General features: G+C 38.4%; 1 protein-coding gene across 1 annotated transcript in view; it reads left to right on the forward strand.

The window, feature by feature from the left end:
- The window catches only part of man1a1 (mannosidase, alpha, class 1A, member 1), a 152,346-nt gene that overhangs the window by 26,282 nt on the left and 101,009 nt on the right, over window positions 1-25,055 (forward strand). Inside the window, exon 2 of the mRNA XM_055149325.1 lies at window positions 17,897-17,993. Within this exon, the coding sequence (XP_055005300.1) occupies window positions 17,897-17,993 (97 nt within the window). The remainder of the gene's footprint in view (window positions 1-17,896; window positions 17,994-25,055) is intronic.

Below are 25,055 nucleotides of genomic sequence, written 5' to 3' on the forward strand. Positions count from 1 at the left end.
AAAAAAAGCAGACTAAGCAAGGAGCCAGTCTCTATATTATGAATATGATTTTCTGACAAAATAGAGAAATAGGATCATGTAGAGCGGGTTAATGCCAAAGACCAGACAAATGCCAAAAGAAGAGCCACAATATTCCAATGTAAGTCAATGACTGAAATAACTATTAAGGTCAGTTTTGTTACAGAGACTTAATAATAATCCATTGTATTTATTGTTTTGGTTGTGTTTGGTTCAACAATAGTTTATTCAAGTGCATATTTTGTTAACAAGTCCTTGCTGTAAGTCAGACTACATTAGGCTGTTCTTATGTTAACAAGTCTTTAGGCCTGTTGTTTTTGTTTGTTTTGCACTTCCTGTATTGATCATTGAAAGGGTGTGTTTGCATTTTTTTATTCCATTGTCATTATATTAGTTGAAAATTGCCTCAAAATATCAATATTATCGTTTATCGCAACAATATCTTGGTCAATTAATCGTCCAGCAAAGTCTGTTATCGTTACAGGCCTACTTACAAGAGTCAATTTTGTGTAATATAGTACCTTTAACTAATGAGACTTTTACATAGAGAACTTACGTTTAATTGGTAGTCTACTAACAGCCAATTAGAAAACTTCTGGCTGGAAATCCTGTAGACAAAGGTGACTCTTATTACTGAACAGCAGAAGGCTTTTCATTGTATCTCATTTAAAATCAGGGGAGATAATAATTGTAAATGATAGCCCTCCACCCAGTAAACAGTCATATTATACTTGTATTATTATCTTGCAGGTCCGGGCTAGTGTGCTGCTTAAACAAGTAGTGTGACCATTGTCAACCCGGTAATGATGTCAACATTTGTGTGTAAATAGAAGCAAAAACTAGTCATTGTTGGACAGCAGCAGTGAGCATTATTGACAAATCTGACCCAGCCAAGAGATAATTACATCGTCTATAAACCTTCAGGCATTACGGACATTGTATTCATAACTCCCATATAACTGCGGCGCTGCAGTCCATCGTCCACCAATGACAAATCCATCATTATCCAGCTGCAGGTCAATACACCCGAGCAAATAACTATGAAATTTCCCATCAGGCCTTGCTGTTTGTGCGCTTCCTGGTCCTAACAAGCTTGCGCTACATTCGCTGACCTTAAAAAGAGACATTCCACCAAGACTGACTAGTGCTTAACCGAGGCACACGTTATAGTAATACGGGCAACAGTGCAAAACTAACAGCATCATTCGCTCGTCAATATTAGCTGACAGACGATCAGGGATGTGGTTCAGGAGGCGGGGGAATCCATATTTCGTGCACGTTGTTGGATTCAAGTTCAGTTGTGGTTAGAAATGTACTCAAAGGGGAATAATTATTGACAGTGAAGATATTACACTAAAACACTGACTGCTCGGTGATTGCTTTCATTATCGCACTGACCATCTATTGAGTCCTGCTGCTACGTCTGTTTGGGGTTTTAATTACACTGGAGCAATCAAGTTATGATTGTCTGAGGAAGAGTTGCTGCAAGGGCTTGATTTACTACAGTGGGTAATATAAAATTAATTTGAACAATAATTGCGAGATTGATTCCTGGGACTGACTGTGCTGAATGTCTCTCCTGATCTTAATCCCAGTTCATGCTACGCTGCCCTGCCCTCGTTTAAACGCTCTTATCCAGTTTTGTAAACGCCATTGCTTTTTTGGCAAGTCTTCTTTAGCAAACTAAGTGTATCCTGGAGGTGAAAAGACCAGTGACTCTTTAAAGAGGGGGTATTATGCAGTTTTTAAAACTTTCTATCATGTTATAACGATCCCTCAGCAGAAACATGCCCGTATGGGGAGCCTAGGAATCTTTCTTGAGCCCTATTTGAATCCTGTTTAAGTTTAGCTGTGCAATGATCAGCCCACAAGCCTATGCACTGCAGTTTTCCATAAATATACCAAAACAGGATAAAAAAAAATAAAAAAAAAACCTCTACAAATCTGATGCGATGTGCAGTAGTTTCATTACTGCAGTTCCAGAGTGCAGATAGCACTTTGACAGGAAAGTGAGTGGGAACTCAGAGCTTCAAAACCAAAGGCAAAACTTAGAAACAATATTAATACATTGTTTTGGGGGAATATATCATTTTCAAAACAATAACCGGTAACATGGTCCTCTAAATACGTTATGTGTTGGCTGTTCATACCCCACAGAAGTGTAATACTCCCTCTTCAAAAGAATGCAGCTTCCATCTTTCATGTATTTTTCAGAGTATAGCTTGTACTGAACACTTCTGGGCTGGCTGTAGTCTAGTCCAACACCACTGTCCACAGCTCTCAAAAGTGTGTGCTTTTGGGGAGACTAATTGCCCACCTCTGCAGTAGAGTGGGAGCTGCTTTTGTTCCTGTTTTCTGCCTATAGTTAATAATGACTCAACCAAGTCTCCTGGCCTCGACTGAGCCACTCTGCTGACTCACTGTGCATTATAAACAGACAGCTTCCTCGTTTGTTTTATATGATACAGCACGTTGTTATCACAGCACAGGACTTCTCATACACTTTTTTTCTCATGTTTCTTTTGAGCCTAAACCTGTTATCTTTAGGAATGCATCTATATGAGTCAAGTATTTGTATTTACTTGATAAATATCGCTAGGCCTATTAGTTAAAACAATTAAAGTCCTGTTCACTAATATTGCGCTCTACTGCAAGCAGAAACTTCAATATCTGTGCATTATCATTGTAAAAGAGTTTGACTGCATTTTTACACATAGGGTAATCTACATTTATGACAACAGGGCAATTTAACCTTGATTTCACACGGGAATGTAATGATATCCAAATCTCTTGATACAATGTATCAACAATGTAATATTCATGATATGCAACTCACAGTACGATATTTATTACAATATTTTGGAGAGTCTAATATTATTGTAGATAGGATACTATTTACTTTCAAAATACCTTGACAAGATTCTGGTGCAAATTATTTCCGTCGTAATCCTAAGAATTCAAGTAAAAAACATAGTTCTTCATGTTGTTTGCACTGAAATGAATCATGGGAGATGTAGTTTCTGATATTCATAAGCTGTTGCTACTATAAAACCATGCATTTAAGCAAAGGACTTTGTGATTTGAAATATTGTGACAGCCCATGATACTGTGAGATTTTTGACAATATGATATCATGATATTTCAGTTTGTTACATCCCTAATTTCATATAAAATGCTACTGTTGCGTGTGCTCTCTGTTGGTGCAGTGGAGTTATGAAGTTGAAATTATGTTCAAAACAGTAGCTGCCTGTGAAAGAGGTTGCTTTATAGTATGAGCATCTAAACAGGATCTGAAGTATTCCCTGGTGTAGACTGCTGCGACTGCATGAGTTCTTTGAGAGGGGATGACCTAAATATTCAGGATTACTAAATCATGTTAAACAAAACAAAACACAACTCTAGGGATGTTTTTATGAGAAAACAACATTAGAACATAGTGTTAAAATGATGTACATAAGAAGACTGCACAGTTGAAGCAGCACCGCCCTATAAGCACACAGACTCATCGACTGTGTGAAGAAGCCAGGCAGAAAAAATGGAGCCGGTGGTTTAGTTTCCAAACAGCACGGGTCAGAACACAGGTTTATAAGCACAAATGTCAGAGCTTTCCCCAAATCCATTCCACTAAAAGATTTTTGCTGCTCACAGTGGGAGCAAAAAGCCTGTTTTCAGCTTAACTAAGTCAGCTCACCAGGGAACCGTGCCCCGGATAAAAGGTTCATCACGGCGCTAACATCCCTAAAGCTAATTTAACAGTTTCCATCAACACTCTTAATATTTTAAATGAAGGAGCAGCGTTTCTCATCCTGTTTTACCTGTACAACTGAAATATTTAATACATCGCTGCCCCTGAACTTTTGTACATCGCTAAATATATCTCATGTTCTCCCTAATTGCATTACATAACAAAGTGCTTTTAACAAATGAGTGCCGGAGAGCTCAGCGCACAATGTGGGAGAAATAACACTCCCTCTCAAACCATTTCAAATACAACTCCCAGCAAGCACCACTGACCGCTTTACAAACTTATTACTAATGCTGGATTTTGATAAGCACATGTTTTATTCATCCCATGTTCGACTCATTTGTGCATTCCTGTTGTGACTTAAGCCTGATAAAACTTTAAAGTCTGTGCTTTAATGGATTTGAGACTGCAGGGATGCAAACAGAGATTAGTAATAAAACCACAAGTTTTTATTTTTAATTTTTTTTTTACTTTTTTACCACTATAATTTTCCTCAGAACTTGAAGTGCCATGCTCAAAATTAGGGACAGTTTGTTAAGGACATTTCTGAGCCAGTACCGATATCCCATGTTTGCCGATAACTGATCTTTGTCGATATCGATATCTAGGTTTTAAAATAGCAAATTCCATACATTTATTTTGAGTTGAAGTAAAAATCACATATTAACAAATGTACAAACTATGTTTATCTAGGATGTAAAATAATTAGTTTAGATGTTTGAGTAAACATAGAGCCGTATAAATCCATGTATCATTCATTCATTTTTTACAAATGAAACCAAAAATAAGGGAAAAAATATATATTTTTTTTCATTATTTAATTCCAAAACCAAAATTTAAAAATGGATATCAATTCATTGTTTCAGTTTTCAGTTTTGTGTTTAAATGAATAATGGAAACAAACGGAAACAAACAGATACAGCCGTTTCATGTTTGTGAGTTAAACTGCGATGCCTTACTTTTGCACCGCAAAACTGAACCAGGACTGAGGAATGGGCCAGGAGGTGCACTCATGTAGACTGTCAGGTGAGCAGGACTGAGACCGGGACTGAGACCGGGACTGAGACCGGGACTGAGACCGGGACTGAGACCGGGACTGAGACCGGGACTGAGACCGGGACTGAGACCGGGACTGAGACCGGGACTGAGACCGGTTTAGTCCTTGTTTAGTCCTTGTTTAGTCCTGGTCCAGTCCTGATCCAGTCCTGATCCAGTCCTGATCCAGTCCTGGTCCAGTCCTGGTTCAGTCCGTATGCAAAGCAAAAGTCCGGCATCGCAGTTTAAATCACAGAAACAGGAAGCAGCCATTATCCGCTTTTTCCATTATTCATTTAAACACAAAATCGAAACCTGAAAAAATGAAATGTTATCTGTTTATTCATTTTGATTTTGGAGACAAATAATGAAGAAAATAGTTGTTTTTTCATTTTCATTTTGAAAAACGAATGAACGAATGATACATGGATTCATACAACGCTCTTCTATTTTGAATTTGACTCTCCAGTGCAAAAAATATTAGTATAAAATATCAATACAGATACTGATGATGACCCTTACTGGAACACATATATTGCCTGTCCCTACTTGTTCTAATTTAACGTGTTCTGTTAGTTTCTACTCAGACATCTCAATGCCACATGAAACAGATGATCTCATGGCCCTGTTTATACCAGCGAGACCCTGTTGCTATGCTTCCCTCATAACAGCTCCACAATCAGCGCAGAAAAACACATCTATACATTGTGTTACTGCGTTTGTGCTCGTACGCATCTCATCCCCGCAGAAGCTCTCTGACTCGTACGCATTTCTCATGCAAAGCACCTGTTGCGTCTCGCTGCTTCTTTTCCATCAGCGCCTCCTCCTTCTGCTCCATTGTGCTCGTGACGTTCAGCTCCTATGGCAGATTCCCACCCGCTCTTTTATCCCTCCATCACTAAGCCGCGCACAAGTCAAATTGCTGCACCTGGGTTACCATTATCCCGGCCATGTGTGAGTATAATTATTTGCACCCGAGCTCATTTGCATCGTAGCAGCGTTTGGTTAATAAGGCGCGCACACAGGTGGGACAAAATGTGAATGCTTTGTGCAGTGTTTCCCTCTAATGAGCCTCTATTTGGACGTCCACAGGTCTGGGTAATGGCATTGGTAATTGTTGAATGTATCTGCGGTGCCAGCAGCATCGCCCTGGTGTCTGGACCAGCCGCTACAGACGGGAAGTCAATGAGATGCCCGTTATTGATTTTACTAATTACTGGCCTCTCTATTGGTATTGCATTTGGTAATTTGGCTGAAAATACTTGCAAGAGTAGTGTCTTTTGGAACTTTATCATTCAAAAAGATGAATGATTTTGTTGAAGAAGCCCTATTGTGCTTCCATCTGCAATACAGTTGTAATCTATGACACCCATGTTTCATTATGTTATAGGGATGTAACAGTAACCAAAATATTGTGATATCATATTGTCAAAAGTCTCACAATAATATCGTGGCCTGTCACAATATATCGAATTACAAGTTCCTTTGCTTAAATTCATGGTTTTATAGTAGCAACAGCCAATAAACATAGGAAACTACATATCCCATGATTCAGTTCAGTGTTTACTTGAATTCTTAGGCTTATGACAATAATAATTCATACCAGAATCTTGTCAAGATATTTTAAAAGTAACGAAAAGTAAGTATCCTATCTACAATAATATTAGCCTCCCCAAAATATCGCAATAAATATCGTACTGTGAGATGCATATTGTGATAATATTGGTAATATCGAGAGATTTGGATATTAATACATCCCTATTATGTTATAATTTGGACATTTTAAACCCCAATATTCATCTAAAATGACTTAATAAAAGAAACATGTCCACTCACTTCCACATTAGAAAACTTTGGTGCTTAATGTGTGCTGATGTCACTTTAAACATCATCTCTATAAAGAGTCGTGTAGCTGTCAGCACCTCTGATGGATAGCTGCACATCACGCTAGATGTTTATCGTTTGTACCTAGGGATGGGCATGATTAATCGATGATTGATCATTAAGAATTTCATCGATTACGTTCATTTAAATTGACAAACTGAATGTAGGTTGCTGTGTGTAGCGTGACCAAACAGAGGTCTGTACATGTGTCTCTCTGCACTCAGAAGGAGCCAGACACAAACAGTCGGTCAGTCTGCAGCGTACCGAAGCACAAATGCGTATTTAACGATGATTTGTACAAGAAATTCCACGCTTTCCGTTGCGTTCGGGACAAGTGTGAGTCCATGTGCACAGTGTACAAAGCAGGAACATATGTTTCGGTGTCCAGTGGGAAAAAGCTTTACCAGGTGAGAGTCGCGCAATGTCGATGACGAGTCCCCACCTCCCACCTCCCCGTACGGTGTCCTGGTTTTGACAAACGCAAATATGGTCACACTAACCTGTATTCCACTGAGTCATGTCTTTTAATCCGACAGAAATTGACCGCATCAGCGACACAAGAGCTGTAGTTTTATCTTCGCTGAGTTTATGCAAATTAGCGATGTGGTTTTAAGTTTCGTTTCTGTGAGAGTTGCACAAAACTGAATTAAACACATTATAATCTCAAACGGATTGATGTGGCTCTAGAGTGGTTATGGTTTATATGTCGTAAAGTTGAATTTATTTATGCAGATTAGTAGTGCAGATAGTAATAATAATGATGATCATTTTAATATAAAAACGTTAATGATTAATCGATAATCGATCGTTAATTCTTCCGACGATCGATTAAGAAAATTTCATCGAATGCCCATCCCTATTTGTACCAAAATGAATCCGACATGTATCACAGATTTAAAAAATGAAATACAGAGCGATAGGCATATACTGCTGACAGTGAAAAGGGAAATTGATCAGCAAAATGCCATCTTGAAAATAAGCGATTAAAGATGCGCAAATAGCTCCAAATACAACTTCGTGTGGATAAATGCTGAAGGGAAACAACTTTAACATGGTTAAAAGTCGATTTTGCACAATAGGTCCTCTCTCAGTTCATTATAATGTTTGGTGTTAAAAATACATATCCCTTCAGAACACACAGCACATCGTCATGTATTTTTAACAAGGCGTTGGAAGCACTCTCCACCGTCTCCTCTGTTCCATCACGCCTGAAAACAGCACAGTATTTGTCAATGCCTCTTCAACGCACCAAGTTAGAGTTTGACAAATGAGTTTATTCAAAGTGTGTTAGCCATGCACGCACACTAAATCCACAAGATGAACCTGCTCAGCTGCTCTTGTAAACACCACCACGCATCAACGGTTCTGAAGTGAACGTTTTTGTACTTGCAAGATCACTACATTTTTAAATCTGTACAGTTTTTGCCAGACGGATTTAATGTAACTTTTCTTAAGCTTTCTCCACATTGTGTTTTTAAACTCTATACACCTTCACCAAAATCATTTGGATAATTTCAGCCCTGCCAATCTCTATTGAACTAAAGGTAAAATGCAGCTGATATCTTGAAAACTACTGCTTCATGACATCACAAGGTGGAACAGAGCGTTTTGAGCTTTGAAAATGTAGACAAACTAATAATAAAGGGTTATTCAAATGTGTGTGAATGTTTTTGATGAGGTAAGATTCTAACTAAACGCTCACAAAAGTCAAGTTTGCGTAGTATAGGACCTTTAAACAGATAATTGCAGAAGGTCATTAGCAGAAGGTACAAATACTGAAATAGCTCTTGAACATTCTGGGTATATTTACAAACAGTAGTTGCGAGCGTCCTCTCACCCAGTTGTTGATAACAAACGGTGGTCCACTCAGGCCAGATCTAAACATCCCCAAAGTGATAACCTGCCATCGATCGGCCAGGCTGCGTTTTACTGCTGTTCGGAGCGCGCCACAACGATGACTGCAAATCATTAACTGCACCGCACAGACCCTGAGGTTAACAGCCCGATCGCTCTGGGTGGGCTAAGTAATGTGTAACTGTGATTCAAAGTGTGTTAAATAGAAATCAGTGCTAACTTTACCTCCCCAAAGTCCTGCTTTCAGTGGTGATAAAAAGACTGAAACTGGAGCTTGTTCTCTGGAGGGATACTTGTGACCTGGTAGCGGAGAGATAAGTGACCGCATGTTTGTTGGTGAGATAAGGACAGGAAACAGCCAAAAAGCACACAGGCTAACACAAGCTAACACCTTTGCCTGCCAAAGAAGGGTCCCCAGTGAGCACCAGAGAGTGCTGCTTCACTGCCTCACTCCCGTCTCAGATAAAGGCAGCCGGCATAGCACCACAAAGGTCACACCGAGTCCTGATAACTCCACAATCCACACACTTCACGGCTAAATTTAGAACTGTATTCAACAGTGACGCTGGGAATGACGAGAATGTCTACTCATTGTTCAAGATAAAAGCACATTTTTCACATCACAGTTATGGTTGTCATTTTTAAGACTATCGACTGTTCAAAAGCATAAATTGTTTCACATCACATAGATACATTAAACTGCTGTCTTCTGATTCTAGAAAATAGTATGACATGATTTGGCATGGCTTGAGAATATTTTGGTTTTTTTTCGCTGCACAAGATGTCACTGAAATTGTAAGATGACATTCTTAAGTAGGACTTGGACTCAAGACTCTCAAATCACTTTGTTGAAACTGTGACTTAACTGATCGATGTGATAAGCGAACAGTCATTCTCATTCATGAGTCCTTCTCATAGGTTCCATCTCTCCCATTAGCCTTTCCACCCGTGGGTGCCTGCTGTGACATCTGTGTTGTGTACAAGCTGCAGTGTGCTTGTACCATTAGTGAACGCAACAGGGCTATTAGACCTACGGCAACAGCTGATCAATAGACTGCGATAGCAAACAGGGAATAGAAGTGAATTAAAAAGTGATGGAGGAGTAGGAGAGGTGCAGAGTTTGTATTCTGTGTCAGTAATGTTGCTCAGTGTCTGCATGCTTTCTTCAGGTGTGGGAGGACTTAAGATGGGCCCCCATGATTGGACAAAGCCTGACCTAGAAAACTATTGCACCTTAAACACTGAGCCAATTAACAGCTATTGTAGGTCAAAAATAGCAACAGACTCCAGATCCCAGCCTTGGAAATCCTCAGTAGTTAATCCAATTTGTGTCAACACATAGAGCACCACAGCATTTGAACCCATAATAGTTAACGCACACGATTGTCACCATATGTATGTATGTACAGAGTGCTCTGAATAGTACTAATTAATGAAAACAATGTCATTTCAGTTTCTGGTCCGCATGGAGGTTCAGGGAATAATGATGGTAGTTAAATATATAGGCATGCCCCAGGTTTATCTGGCAACTATTTGCTCCAGTGTGCTTTGTAAGGCTTATGCTGTATGAGTCAGGACCCACTCTGGCAGATAATAGTCTCAATGTATGCAATCTCTAAAAATGTACTTTATTTTAGCCTATGTTTGTGTAATTAGGTGCTCCATTTGGCTAAGGTGCAAATTACCATAAAAAATATTAAAAAGCAACAGCAACATGCAGCACATGCTTTTCTGAAGTTGTGTGAAGTATTGTCCAGTATTTTCCAAATTAATAAACTGTCATTAAACTGTCATTTGACCTGATCATGAAAAACTCTCTCCCATAACTCTAGTGTGTCTGCTTGACAATGGCACACCATGTAAACAAAACCACTTATTATGTAGCACATGGTAGTAATGGCATATAAAAGTAATGAATGCAACATTTTTTTTCTCAATATAATGTTGTTTACCAGTTTATTAAAGCCCAGATGTTAAATATTACCATTGTATCATCTTTACTCCTCATGAGTTTTTAATTTATCTCCATCTGTTTGTGTTTTCAACTCTTTCTTGGTCTTTACCTCCTGCTTCAGATCTAGTCTTCCCTTTACCAGCCCTGCGAGCCAAACGGCAGCTTCTGGAGTACATCTCTTAGTGTGACATGCATATAGGAGCGGTAATTAGCAGGCTCACTAGCTCTAATTAGCCAGCTTAAATGGAAAAGGGCTACTGCTAGCTGTCCTTTTGATGTGAGTGGGAGATGCTGTATGCAAATGGCTTTTGTTGTAGCGTTGCATAGTGCATTTTCAAGAGGAGCGTGCTGGGACCAAAGCAAAGGGTTTAGATCTCGTGAGGCACTGACTTGTAAAGGGTCAAAACCAATACAGGACCTCTAAAGGAAAGTCTAGTGGTTATCCACGATGACTGGGCTAATTATTGGTCTGAGTCTCTTTGCACAGTGCTGTTTTACTCTCTTATAAAAGCTTGAAATCAGAGTCCATTTATGTGTAACGTCCAAACTGGACACAGAAATGAGGTGATGATAGCCTATGCTTTAGATGGTGACACAACAGTGAAGAATGTAGTAACAAAATCCAGTCGTCTGTGGAACAAATAAGAAGTCTTCATCTATGGCTTCAATTGTAGGTATAGTTTAGTAACACTACTGACATTTTTGATGGTATTTCTCATTGCCTAGGCCTGGCTTTGGACAATATAGTATATGTTTATCCCTGTTGTTTTTGTTTTAAATCATCATCAATGTAACAAAAAAAAAAAGCAAATCAAATTGGTTAAATCTGTAAATCTGTAGAACAATAATATCGTAGGCCATCACAATATATTGCATTATTGATTTAATTAATAGTTATGATGCAGCAATAGGTAAAAAAAGGAGGGAACTACATAAACCATGATCCTTTGCCTCATCTCAGTGCTGACTTGACATGACGAAATAACTTTTATAAGCATATTTAAATCTCATTTCTTTGGATTATGACAAAGCAAAGGACTGTCAAAGCATTTTCCACAAAATATCGCTATAAATATCGTACCATGAGATGCATATGGTGAAAACATCATATCGAGAGATTTGGATATCGTTACATACCTTGTCTCTACGCTATGGTATGAGAACTTGGTGGCTTTTTAAGTTTCTCTGGTGAATCTTTTGAAAAAGAAAGAACCATACCAGGTTGGTTCATGAATGCTACTCTATTGCCATTAGACCTGCCATGATAACACATTTTCATCCTGAAATTATCACGATAAACAGTAATATAGAGATGAATTTATACCACTTTCACAATAACCTTAAGGCAGCATCATCACAGTAAACCTTTTTCTAAGTGAATCATATGAAAATGTAATGTGGCCAGCTAGTATCTATAATGTGTTTAAGTTCATTATTGGACCATCTGCAACTCAAATGTCATCATAATACTACATAAAATTAAGTAAAATGTCCCACTAGTGTGAAGAAAAGGTGCACGTGATTTATATTGAGCCTAAAAAACTATAGTTCATCTAGCATAAATTGAACGATAAGTCGATATAGTAATTATCGTGACAGGACTAATTGCCGTTTAGCCTCCTGAGTCTATTAAACCTCTCTGAAACGTCTTTGAGAAAAATGAATGAGCTAGAAGCACCTGAGCTCCATTCTTCAACAGTGATCTAAATGGGCCAATCCGAGCCTTTCACTTTTGCTATAGTGCGTCAAGTCTTAAATTCCTCAACAGCTACGTTTCTGAGACGTGTATTGTGCAGCTGTCGGCCTCAGCTCCAGTCACTGTGATGCATTCAGGAACCTAAATCCTCGTGCATTGTGGTGATTGTAGCCGGTATAATCTCTCCATGATACAGCACAGCCCCGGTCTGGAAGTGACTGTTACTGAGGTATGTGTACTTTTCTTCAGGAAGATTTTGTGTCCGAAGGTGCAGGATAAAGAGGTTTAGTATGTCTAATCTCTTGAATGATGCCATACAACCTGGATTAGAAGGACACACACACACAGGGATTGGACGGGAAGCCATATTGGAGAGTGACAAAAACAAGCATGCAGCCAAAACCAGATTAAAATAAAATGAAACTTGTTGGATTATGCTCATAGTTTTAGCAGCAAGTGACTACAGTGTTTGGTATTTTAATTGGAATACAGTTAAAATGTAGGGCTTGAAAATATAGCATATATAGAGTATATCACAATTTTGTTAGAAACTACGTTACATTTCAGTAACTGTATGTTGTTTTTAAAGGGACAGTTAGGAATTTTGGACATGGGACCTCATTTCCTAGTGAGCCACAGTGTTGGAGACATGCTGAGACACTTTTAAAAAAAAATCCATCCAGTCCTTGTAATTACAGAGGTCGCTGGTGCTAGGCTAGCGCATGTCAATGGCCATAGTTATCCTGCCACTAAAAACAATCTTACCCACTCCACAAAACACCTGAAGAAAATCTAGTATAACGTCAGAATATGGAATATTTTAAAAAGTGTCTCCACACATCTCCAACACTCTGGCTCACTAGGAAATGAGGCCCTATGTCCAAAATTCCGGACAGTTCCTATTTCCCATTTTTAAGAAATAGCCAAGGCTTTTTGCTTCTTCTGAGCATTCACACTTCATTGTGATTGGCTAAATGTTACTCTCACTTACACAGAACATGACATAGACTTAGACAAACTTTATTGATCCACAAGGGAAATTATTTGTACACAGTAGCTCACACACACACACACACACACACACACAGTAAAAATATAAATTGTAATAATCGCAGTAACATGGATGCTGACCAGTACTAGCGCTCAATCCCGAAATAAAGATTGCTCTAATACATTTTGTGTCCAATTTTAAATTTTAGGTTAAGTAAGGCAATATTTTTGGTTTTGCTACCTATTTCACTGCAGTTTAATAATGGTAGTTTTCCACTCTAACCAAGAGAAAGCCCATATGCAGCCTGAGAGCCTCCTGCCAATCATCCACTGGAGCATAATTGGTTGACAGTGTGGCTGAATAGGTCATTAGCTCAGAGTATCATCATTAACTGAATAACTACTCCGATAAATCTTTATTTCCAACCAATGTGGAGGCTAATTTGTTTTTCTCGGAACACTAACGCTGTCCGGGCCATCCAAACACCACGCATCGATTGATAGCAGCAGTCTGTCTGAGGCCACCGCATTGGGGATTGGATTTTGAGGAGTTTTTGGCAGCAAAGTGGAGGCAGCGTGAACAGGTAATCTCATATTTTCAACAGAGATGCCAGCGGACAAATATATCAACACAATTGGAACTAATGCATGAATCCATCTCCAGCTAAATGTACACTGCATATCAGAAAAGAGACACATCAACACCTCGTACTGTACAAACTTAACAAACCTTCCAATCCGTCTTGTCCAGATTGAACAGGAGCTATTCAAGTTGACAGTGATGTTTCTAATGACCTTGTTTGTGCTCGTAAACCTGCATTTCCACAGTTGCTAAATGACTTGATACAGTTATTTTCAGTCACATAATGGCATGTCAAATGCTTGTCCTCGGGTTATTACAAAGTTAGCGTCATTCATTTCATTAGTCCTGTTTACAAGGTTGTCTTGGATGTTTTGCTGTCTTCGCAACATTTTCGTGAGCAGATTAGAAACCCAGAGGTCTCCTGCACATTTTTGGGACCATAAACCATCACTGGACTCAAAATTGCTCTCAGTACAAACATATGGGTGCATTAGCTTGGTTTTTTTGTTGCTAAATGGCTGCTAAAACTTTATTGTTGTCAGCAGAGGGATCTCAAGTACATCTATAATAGCTGGAAGTTTTTTTTTCTCCCAAATATAAGCAAGTTGTAAAAAAAAATTTTATGTCAAGGTGACCGATCATGACATTTCCACTTTAAGTCTCTATGTAAGTAACAGGTTTGTACTGTTGCCAGATAAATACTGTATAAATAAATAAAAAAAAAAAAAAAAATGCTGTCCCCAACTCTTGTAAAACTAAGTGACCTAAACTGCAAACATCCCTCTCTCACAGTGGGTTTCCATAGAAAGCTTCCAGTTGCGGTGACAGTCCTGAGGCAAAAGTCTAAACTTCTGGGGCCTGCAGTCTGCCCTCTGCTGAGCTCCAGGCTGCTGCTGGGTGTCACTTTGGCTCATTTATTTTCTAAACTTTTGGAAATTCTGACATTGTTTTGTCAGAGATACACCAGCCGTGACATTTATGACTGTGCTTCACAACTTTAACTTCTTGATCGACGTTTGCTGTTGTGAAGTATAACTGGGTATACAAAACGTTGTTAACCTACGATCTATTTTCCTGTTTTGTAGTCGGCATATTTTAGCATTGTAACAGAAGGTCAATACTACTTAGTCTTGAAAATCAGATACTAACCGATTGTAAAACTAGTACCAAAAATAGGTAGTCATTTGAGCAGGTTTCAATAAATATAAAAGATATAAAAAGAAAGTACTAATATTTAATGTTGACAATCACTATCTATCGTAGTATCAAGTATCAAATCTACTCCTCACTTTCGAAAAGGAAGTTTGAAATGTTCGTGTATCATGACTAGGGATGGGCATGATTAGTTGATTAATCGATAATTGATCATTAAGAATTTCATCGATTACGTTCATTTTAATCGACAAACCGAATGTAGGTTGCTGTGCGTAGTGTGACCAAACGGGTCCGTACATGTAGCTCTCTGCACTCAGAAGGAGCAAACAGACACCTGCAACGTGCCGAAGCGCAAATACGTATTTAACGATGACTTGTACAAGAAATTCCACGCTTTCCGGACAAGTGGGAGGCCATGTGCACAGTGTACAAAGCAGCTCATATGTTTCGGTGTCCAGCGGGAAAAAACTTTTGCCAGGTGAGAGTTGCGCAATGTCGATGACGAGTCCCAACCTCCCACCCCCCGTACGGTGTCCTGGTTTTGACAAACGCAAATATGGTCACACTAACTTGTATTCCACTGAGTCATGTCGCATCAGCGCACAAGAGCTGTTTTTTTCTTTGCTTAATTTATGCAAATTAGCCATGCGGTTTTAAGTTTGGTTTCTGTGAGAGTTGCACAAAACGGAATTAATGAACACATTATAATGTCAAACAGGCTGATGTGGCTCTAGAGTGGTTACGGTTTATATGTCGTAAAGTTGAATTTATTTATGCAGATTAGTAGTGCAGAGTAATGATGATTATTTTAATATAAAAAACGTTAATGATTAATCAATAATCTATCGTAAATTCTCCTGACGATCGATTAAGAAAATTTTATCGAATGCCCATCACTAATCATGACAACACTTATTGTAACGTAACCACACGATCAATATGGCTCTCTTATGGCTGTACATTCAAAAAGATAAAATGTACAGTAATGTCAGTATGTTTGTAACAGTGGAGGATACTGGAGCCCTTGAAAACTGCAGAAAATCAATGTCACATAGAAAATACAGTAGTAGTTTCATGGTCAATACTGGGCTATGAGCGCTGTACAGATTTACGTGCATAGATGACAACAGGCTTCATAGATCTGAACAGGAATTATGAGGTAGAAAACATCACTTACCTTGTGTTTTGCGCTCCTGTTTATCTATTGATTTGTACCTATTGATTCTGTACCTTGAATCCAGGTCTCACATGTCATTCTTGTATATGACTTTCCACACATAAAGCAAAGCGAACATCATGACTGGCGAAAACAACTGCTATGTTCCTTCCTTATAACAAATCGATGGTCATACTTTTCGCTGGAAGACCATGAAAAACGTCTTTCCTTTTTGAACGCGTGAGTGTGTTTGAGAGTCAAGAGGTCAAGGGAGATGAAGGGCTAGTTCAACACCCGAGTGACAGGCGAGCGAATGAACATTAGTAGTTTATTGTAACCAGATGGTCTTATATAGTTCTGAATAGGGTCGTGAAAAGTATAAAAAACGGATACTAAACGATAGAAATGAGCCCTGAATAGCTTTAGAATGATCTAGAGCTGTATCAGAACAAGTTTGTTTTTAAAGCTTCGGACCTTGTTCAAATTTACACCACAGCGAGCGCTCTGAGGTCCAAGGTCCAGCTCCAGTTCGAGGCGAGACTTAAAACCAGAAGGGGCCAGCGCCTTCTCTGTGGCCGGCCCCAAACTATAGAACGCTCTGCCCCCCAAGTCCGAACAACCCTCACAGCAGCGTCTTTTAAGTCTGGTCTTAAAACCCACTTGTATTCTCTGGCTTTTAACACCGCATCAGTTGTGTGGTCCTCTGTGTCTTTTGGTTTATTTCTATGTTTTTCACCTTTTTATTATTTATTGGTATTCTTGCTCTTATTTGATTTGACTAGTTTTATTGTTTAAACAAGGACAAGTGGAGTTAAGTAGAGCTTTACTTTATATTTCTATTGGATATGTTTTATTTGTTTTGTGCAGCACTTTGGAAACTGTTTTGTTTATATTTGTATGAACTGTGCTATAAAAATAAAGTGGATTGGACTGAAATATAAGTCCACATAGAGTAGGAAACACCCATGGACCACTGTGGAACCCACCTGGACGTCTCAGGGATTACACACATATAGCCACATGGAAATATAAAATTAAATACTGCAATTTAATGTTGAAAATGACATTCTGTTATCATCGTGGTATCAAAATCCATATTGAGTATCGACTCTATTCCTTGAAATTTTAGAATCGTGACAACACTAGTTAGAGTTAGACTTAAGATGAACTTTATTGGTCCAAAAGGGAAACTATTTGTGCTCCTGTGACTTGCTGCTCTATCTCTGGTCATAAAGGACGAGGCACTCAGGTCAGAAAGCACAAAGAGTTCTGACACTGATCAACCCTTTTCTAAAACTATTCAGGAAAGAACAGTATTTGCCCTGTTTACTATGTTATTTTATTTATTTATTTATTTTTTTAGATACAAATCAATATTGTAACTAATATCCGGCTATGTGTTAATAACCCTAGTGTCTACAAAATACTCTGAGAAGACTTTATGATCGTGGTTATTATTTAAATCAAAATTTATGAGATCTTTACTTACTACTTCTAAACTTTTGGTCTACACTTATCTCAAGAGGCACTAGAACCACCTGGACTTGCATTTGAGCTATAACTTCTCTAGTTGCAACTTACCCCGACTTAATATACCTTTCTCAAAGTACTCCATGAATTACCAAGTACAGTTATAAAAAAAACATAAAATGACTTCAAATGTTTTCTTTATCGCAGTACTTTCGCAATATCGACATTGGCGCGACTCCAGCCTCCTTTGGTCTGGTCTTCAGCACACTCTTATCACGGCCTGGACACATCCTAATAGTTTGTCACCGGAGTTGACTGCCCTCTAACTCTCCGCTCCTCTCTGTTCTCCCCCTCAGATGATGAAGCACGCCTGGGACAGCTACCGACGCTACGCTTGGGGTTCCAATGAGCTCCGGCCCGTCTCCAAGCAAGGCCACTCCAGCAATCTGTTTGGTGAGTGCTACACAGAGGCAGACAGCACTGATCCCCTGCCTCCTCGGGCTTAGCATTAGCAGTCCTCAGCTGACCCATCCTTCGCCAGGTTCTCCAAAATGTCAGCTTTATCATATTTAGATTAGGTTTGTGCTTCCTGTCACCTTGTACAGCTGTTAATGAGGTCGGTGACAGCTGCATGCATATCTCTTTGGTTGAGATAGGTGTTTGTTGATGTTGTTCAGACCGATATCTTAACAACTTGTTGTCACCAGCTCTATAGGAACTGCTGGTTGTTTATGGCAAGACATAAATCTGTTAAGAACTGCAATATTGATATTATTGCAATATTTATAGACTTTTTGACTCAATCGTCTTTGTTATAATTAAAAAAAAATTGCTTTAATTTACTAGTGTCAAAATACAAAATATATAAAAATTGACAAAACATGAACTTACTCAAGGGTAATTTTGGACTTAATAAGGAAAATTATTAATAAAATCAGCTTTTTTTTTTAACATGTTCTTTTTAAAAAGCATTGCATTTTTGTCAGAGGTCTGCAACACCAAGGATCTCTATTTGTTTCATACCTTGACTTTTTCAGCCACACTCTCAGCTAATTTAAATGGATTTTGATGCTGTTTTCCTACTTGCAGCAGTTGGATGACAGTGAAACCTGCAGTCCAGTTTCTTCAGAACTGTATCCCAATTGTGAGAAAGTTGGTACGCCTCTGTCTGGTGGGAGTGTTTTCAGATCTCAGTGGTTTCCCTGATCCAGCAGTGGTACTTGTTGCTCTCTGTGCCGAGTGTTGTCCCAATCCATTTTCCCTCTGTCAAGGTATCAAACAAAAAGAGGTCTGTAAGTAAGAATCAGAAGTATAATCTGTACAGAAGACCTAATGAACCTAATTGGAACCTTGGTGTTACTGGAATATATTGAGTATGTTGGGATATTGATTATTGCGTCAGTCATTATCACAATATTGATACTTCTGAGATACTGTATATTGTGCAGCTCTAACAAATCAAGTGAAGATAATTTTTTCTTATAATTGGAATATTTCTAACTGCCACCTTAGGTTTTGATTATTTTCAGCATGCTCTTTTGAAGTATTCCCGTCTCGATGTCTTTCCTAACACTATTTCATTTGCACAGTCTCTGGGAGGACATATCAATCAATCAATAAACCTAAAGTTAGTTTCTGAACTTGAAACGTTTCAATATTCCAAATAGACCATTTTTATTAAACCGAAAGTTGTGAAGACAATTTCATCGGGTAGAAGCACTGCAATAGGTAGTAGTAGAAGACATATAATGCAGTATTGTAAATTCAATTGCCTTGCGCGGTAAAACTTAAACTGAGCATCAATACGACTGTAAGTGAATGGTTTTCTAATTGCCTGGTGTGTTTTTGTCTACACAATCTGGCTTTATTCCCGCGCTTTGTTAGTTCTAATGATATTTGTGTTGTCTGAGCTGGCGTCTCAGCGTCTTTATGTAGAGCCTGTTTATTTATTAACGGACTAGAAGTCATTTATCGGAGCTGATTGGATTAATAAGATCGCAGTAGGATTTCTAAGTGGATATGATCTCCTTCCTCTTTGCACCTAATTAAATTCTCAGTGTGAATGTTTTGTTTGTCTGAGCTGTGAGTGAGTAGTGTACATTACAGTGCAGAGTGAATCCGGTATCTGATCAGATCTCAGTCATGTGTGAAAAGAGGAAGAGAACATATGTCACTTTCACTATTGGCCTCGCCCATTTAGACCTTTCTCCCACACAGATATTGCACCATGACAGGAACAACTACTCCAAATTGTTCTCATCTGCTAAAATGACATCTAAACTGCATAAGTTTTAAAGAAAACTGCATTCAGACTGGTGGGAATCGTGCAACTGTAAAAAATAAATAGTCAGAAATTAAACAGATGATGTTCTTATCTCTGTGAGTGCTATGCTAATAGAGCCATGCATTCATTGTGCACACACCATAGGATGGGTCGATGATGGTTTTTGGGCTTAAAACTGAGCGACAGAAGTCTGTAGTTTTATCTGTGGCACAACTAAATGGAAAAATGTGATTGGAGCATTTTTGTGTGCTCAGAAAAGACTACTTTGGATTAATGGATTCCTGAATGAAGCAAAAAAACAAACAAAAACAACTCCAGGTATGTTTTTGATGAGGGAATATTATAACATGGTTAAAAGCTCAAAAAATAAAGTTTGCATAATATTTGTGCTTTTAAATTACTGTGTTAATTGACCAAGACCGATAATGTGTCTTATCTAGTGCCTACAAAGTGTCTCTATCCCTCTGGGCTTCACAAGCATTATTTATTGAGCAGAAGAAACATTGATCGAGATGCATACGGACTGAGCCAGGATTGAACCGGGACTGAACCGGGACTGAACCGGGACTGAACCGGGACTGAACCGGGACTGAACCGGGACTGAACCGGGACTGAACCGGGACTGAACCGGGAGAGAACAAGACTAAACCAGGACTAAACCAGGACTAAACCAGGACTAAACCAGGACTAAAACCAGGACTAAAACAGGACTAAAACAGGACTAAAACAGGACTAATACCAGGACTAATACCAGGACTAAAACAGGAGTGATACCAGGACTAAACCAGGACCAAACCGGGACTAAAAATGGAGTGATACCAGGACAAAAACAGGACTAAAACAGGATAAAAACGGGACTAAAACGGGACTAAAGCGAAACTAAAATGGGACTAAAACAGAAGTGATCCCAGGACTGAACCAGGAGGACTAAACCAGGACTAAACCAGGACTAAACCAAGACTAAAACAGGACTAAAACGGGACTAAACGGGACTTAAATGAGACTTAAACGGGACTTAAACAGGTCTAAAACAGGAGTGATCCCAGGAGTGAACCAGGAGGACTAAACCAGGAGTGATCCCAGGAGTGATCCCAGGAGTGATCCCAGGTCTAAGCCAGGTCTAAACCAGGACTAAACTAGGATTGAATCAGGTCTAAACCAGGTCTTTGATGAATCATTAAGGTTTTATATTCAAATGATCATTATTATAACTACTGTTAATCTGCTTAAATAAACTCAACTTTACAACATATAAACCTTAACCACTATAGAGCCACATCGGCCCATTTGACATTATAATGTGTTTAATGCAGCTTGTTTACATTTTACAAAAACAAAGCTTAAAACTACACGGCTGATTTGCATCAACTTTAAGCGCTGAAAAAACAGCTCACTCCTTTTGCATTGACACTGGATTAAAGGACACGACTCAGTGGAATATGTGTGCTCTTTGTGTGACAGAGGGATTTTGATGATACATAAATGTGTGAAACAGTTGACGAAACAAAACCTGGGTCAGTTACGAGCACTCCCAAAATCGCGTTGTCTGAGATCGCGATTTTCGGTCCAAAATGACAGATCGTTGAGCCGTACTCCCAAAGACATGCAGCTGAAATGATCAAAACACTCTCCAGTATCCACCACTTCCAACAGGAAAAGACACAAAAGAGTATGAATAACTGACGCCTATTATTATATTGTTAGTGCTTCATTATCAAACTCAATGAGGCACACACAATGTCTTCTTTTTAATTTAACAAGTTTATGCCTAATTACTTTGAATGCATCTTTATATTACATTGAGATGAATGACTTTACTTTCCCATCTCGTAAGAATTATTCAGATGTTAAAGCATGATAACATTAGAATAATAATGTAAATGGGTTAAAGAGAGGACTTACACTTCTATGGGATCTCTGCTATGCTAGATTACATTAACATGCATGGATGACATACTGTATAAATCCACTGCAGGCATGTTTTTAATGAGGAAACAACATTATAACATGGCAGAAGGCTCCAAAAAAAATCAGTTTTGCACCTCCTTTTTAATAAATGCGTGTAAACCTCCTCCCTTCGCCCTACACCTGGCCTCTATTATTAAGCCCCCTGTAAATATAAACATAAATCTGGGCTTGTTTGCTCTATAGGAAACCTGGAGGTGTCACTTCATGGCTGCAGTTAACACCCCGTAATTAACTCTCACAAATTGCCTCCGTGGGCTCGTTTACTTTGGCTGCAAACTTTCTGCTGTCACACCTTTTCATTGAGATCGACCCGATGAAAACAGCGCGTCTTTTTAGTTTAAACAAAGTACATAATTAAAGCCAGGATTAGCTCTGTTAGAAGATGATTTTAGAAAGTGTTTGGTGGAGTCGGTGACAGTACCATTGTAGCCCGTGTTTGCGTAGCTGCTGGATTCTCTGATGAGTTGTTTCTTTTGTCTTTCGTCTCATGCGCTTTGAGTTGTTGGGAAATGGATCGTTCATTATGTTTAGCAAATGTGACATGTTTATTTTTTGACAATTTATTTTTAATTTGATAAACTGACACGATATCAATTCCTGGGAGACATTTTCTTGTTTATTCTTCGCTGTCTGGAGTTATTCATTTACTCCAGACAATACAATGTTGTTTGAGTAATTTTTTTGACACGGCATTTCAGGTGAGTAAATGATTTCTGATGTAGAATTCAGTGCTTGGTTTTAGTTTTACATAATTCATCTTTAGTTTGAGGGTCGTAGGATTTCCGGGGACGCCATGAATGCAACCACAGCATAAAATCTAGGCTCCCGTCCGAAAGTTTACAATTAGGTTAATAACTTCATTTAATCTCAGCATTTCAGTGGCCATAAAGATAAAAGATGAGTCCCTCGAGTAAACAAAACAAAGGCTCAGATAAAAGTGAAACTACGAAATCCGACATGGAGGAAAAAAGACCGCCGGAAAATCAAGACGGCCACAGAGACACAAAAAAGTGACTGGACTAATTAGAATTATTAGTAGAGGAGTTAAAAACGAAAACTCAGGGACACGAAAAAAGACTGAACAAGGCAGAAAAGAGGATTAGCAAAACGGAGGACCGGTGTAGTATAGGATTGTGACCCCGGGGTGAACATACCATATAGTATAGTATATAGTATATTTGACCCCGGAGTCAGAATCCTATTATGGTATGTTGACCCCCCTATGAAAATCTATATTTTATTAATAAAGAACTCAAATTCTATAGGAAAACTTTGAATATTAATACTATATCTGCAAATTAAAACATATCGACATATTTAAAGTGTTTTTTGATGAACTCAGATGCATTTTTTATGTCTATTACAACTTTTGAATGTTAAAAATTACTTTATGTTAAAGTACTTTACTGAAAATGAGATAAGTAGGTATTAATTAGGTAAACAAAGTGATGTATAATGATTTGGGATCTTATTAAAATAGACAGGGCTGATCAGTTGAGTAGTTAAATAGGGGAAATGTTTATTATAGTTATGATGTAAAGTAAGAAGTAATATTAGTTGAATATTGACAATGAATCAATTATATATAAAGGAGGTCAAAATCCTATGACTATAATAATCTGACCCGGCAATATGTTTATTATAACACAACATGACTAAATTCAAGGTCATTCTCATTACAAACCATTGCCTAAATTGACATTATGATGAAGGATTATCTGAACATAGCAAACTAAAAACCATAACAATGTAAAACACAATATAAAAAGTGACGAGATTGCTATGTATATGCAATTTTAACAATACATTACATTTACACAAAATGCCAAGTCGTTATCCATCAAAACATTCCTTAAAATACCTTAAAAGATCATGAATATGTAGCAGTATATAATAAAAGTAAATTACATGTGAAATAATGATCATATAAGTAACTACAAAAGAAAAAAGTAAGGGGAGTCAAAATCCTATGGGGGGGTCATTTTACTATAGCGATATGTTGACCCCGGAGTCAATATACTATGGGGGGCAAAATACTATCTCACACCGGGCGAAGAGACACAACCGTGTACTAAGATGTATCTGCTTCAACGAGAGCTGGATCTCACATTGTGCTGCGAGGACCTGCAGAACACAATGAGTCCCTGAGGGCAGAGAGGGACGCGACACTAGTTTGAGGGTTGTACATAAATCACTAGAAAAAATTATCAATAAGTTTTGTTCATTATCTTCCTAAAACATACAAAAAACTGCATTTAAACATTGTTGCCAGAGTAAATATGGAAACAAACTGTCAAATTGTTTTGTCAGGAACAGAAAGTATTTGCACCTCTATCATCGCCACTGAATTTGAAATGCATATTCACCCAGGCTAGACAAATGCTAAAATGAACCACTGTTAACCATTGTTACTGATGTGTTGCATTATCACGCTTTACTAAAGGTTTACAATGCTCCCTCAAAATGGTTTCTAACTCTCCGGTTTGACCAGTATTATGAAACCCAAAACCTGCATAAACTAGCTGTTGTGTTTGAGGATCAGAAGTTTTTGCTAGACATCGCCAGGGTCCATGTCTTGATATTTTACAGTGACATCACGCTGGACCCACTTTTATTCTCTAGTTTTAACACTGCGTGACTTGTGAGGTCCTCTGTGCTTTTTATTTATTTTTCATTTATTTTATTGGTTTTATTTATTTTAGGGTGACCAAACGTCTGTTTTCCCCAGACATCTGTCTGTTTTTCTGTTTTTTACGTCTTGTCCTGGGCGTCCGGGTTTTTTTTTCATAAAGTGACGCAAATGTCCTGGTTTTCATGATCTTTCATTGGGCCATTAAATTGAGTGTCTCTCGTAGCTCTCTGTGCACTCAGAAGGAGCGAGCACACACTAACAGTCGGTCAGCCTGCAACATGCTGAAGCACAAATGCGCATTTAACGATGACTTGCACAAGAAATTCCCCGTTTTCTGTCCCGGTCAGGACAAGTGGGAGGTCATGTGCAGTTTGCGAGGTGAGAGTAGCTCAATGTCGAGGCCCCACCCCGGGCAAGGTGTCTGGGTTTTCACAACCAGAAATATGGTCACCCTAATTTATTTATTGCTGTTCTGTGGCTTTGCTCTTATTTTATTTATTATTGATTTTATTGTTTAAGACTAGTATGATTAAATCTGAGCATTTATTTTTAACATTATATTAGATTAATATTGTTATTATTATGTATTTGTGCAGTATTTTAGACATAGTTTATGAAATGTGCTGTATAA

This window comes from Boleophthalmus pectinirostris, unplaced genomic scaffold (genome assembly GCF_026225935.1).
Source record: "Boleophthalmus pectinirostris isolate CB_2022bp ecotype Guang Dong unplaced genomic scaffold, ASM2622593v1 HiC_scaffold_13, whole genome shotgun sequence".
In the NCBI taxonomy this organism is placed as follows: domain Eukaryota; kingdom Metazoa; phylum Chordata; class Actinopteri; order Gobiiformes; family Gobiidae; genus Boleophthalmus; species Boleophthalmus pectinirostris.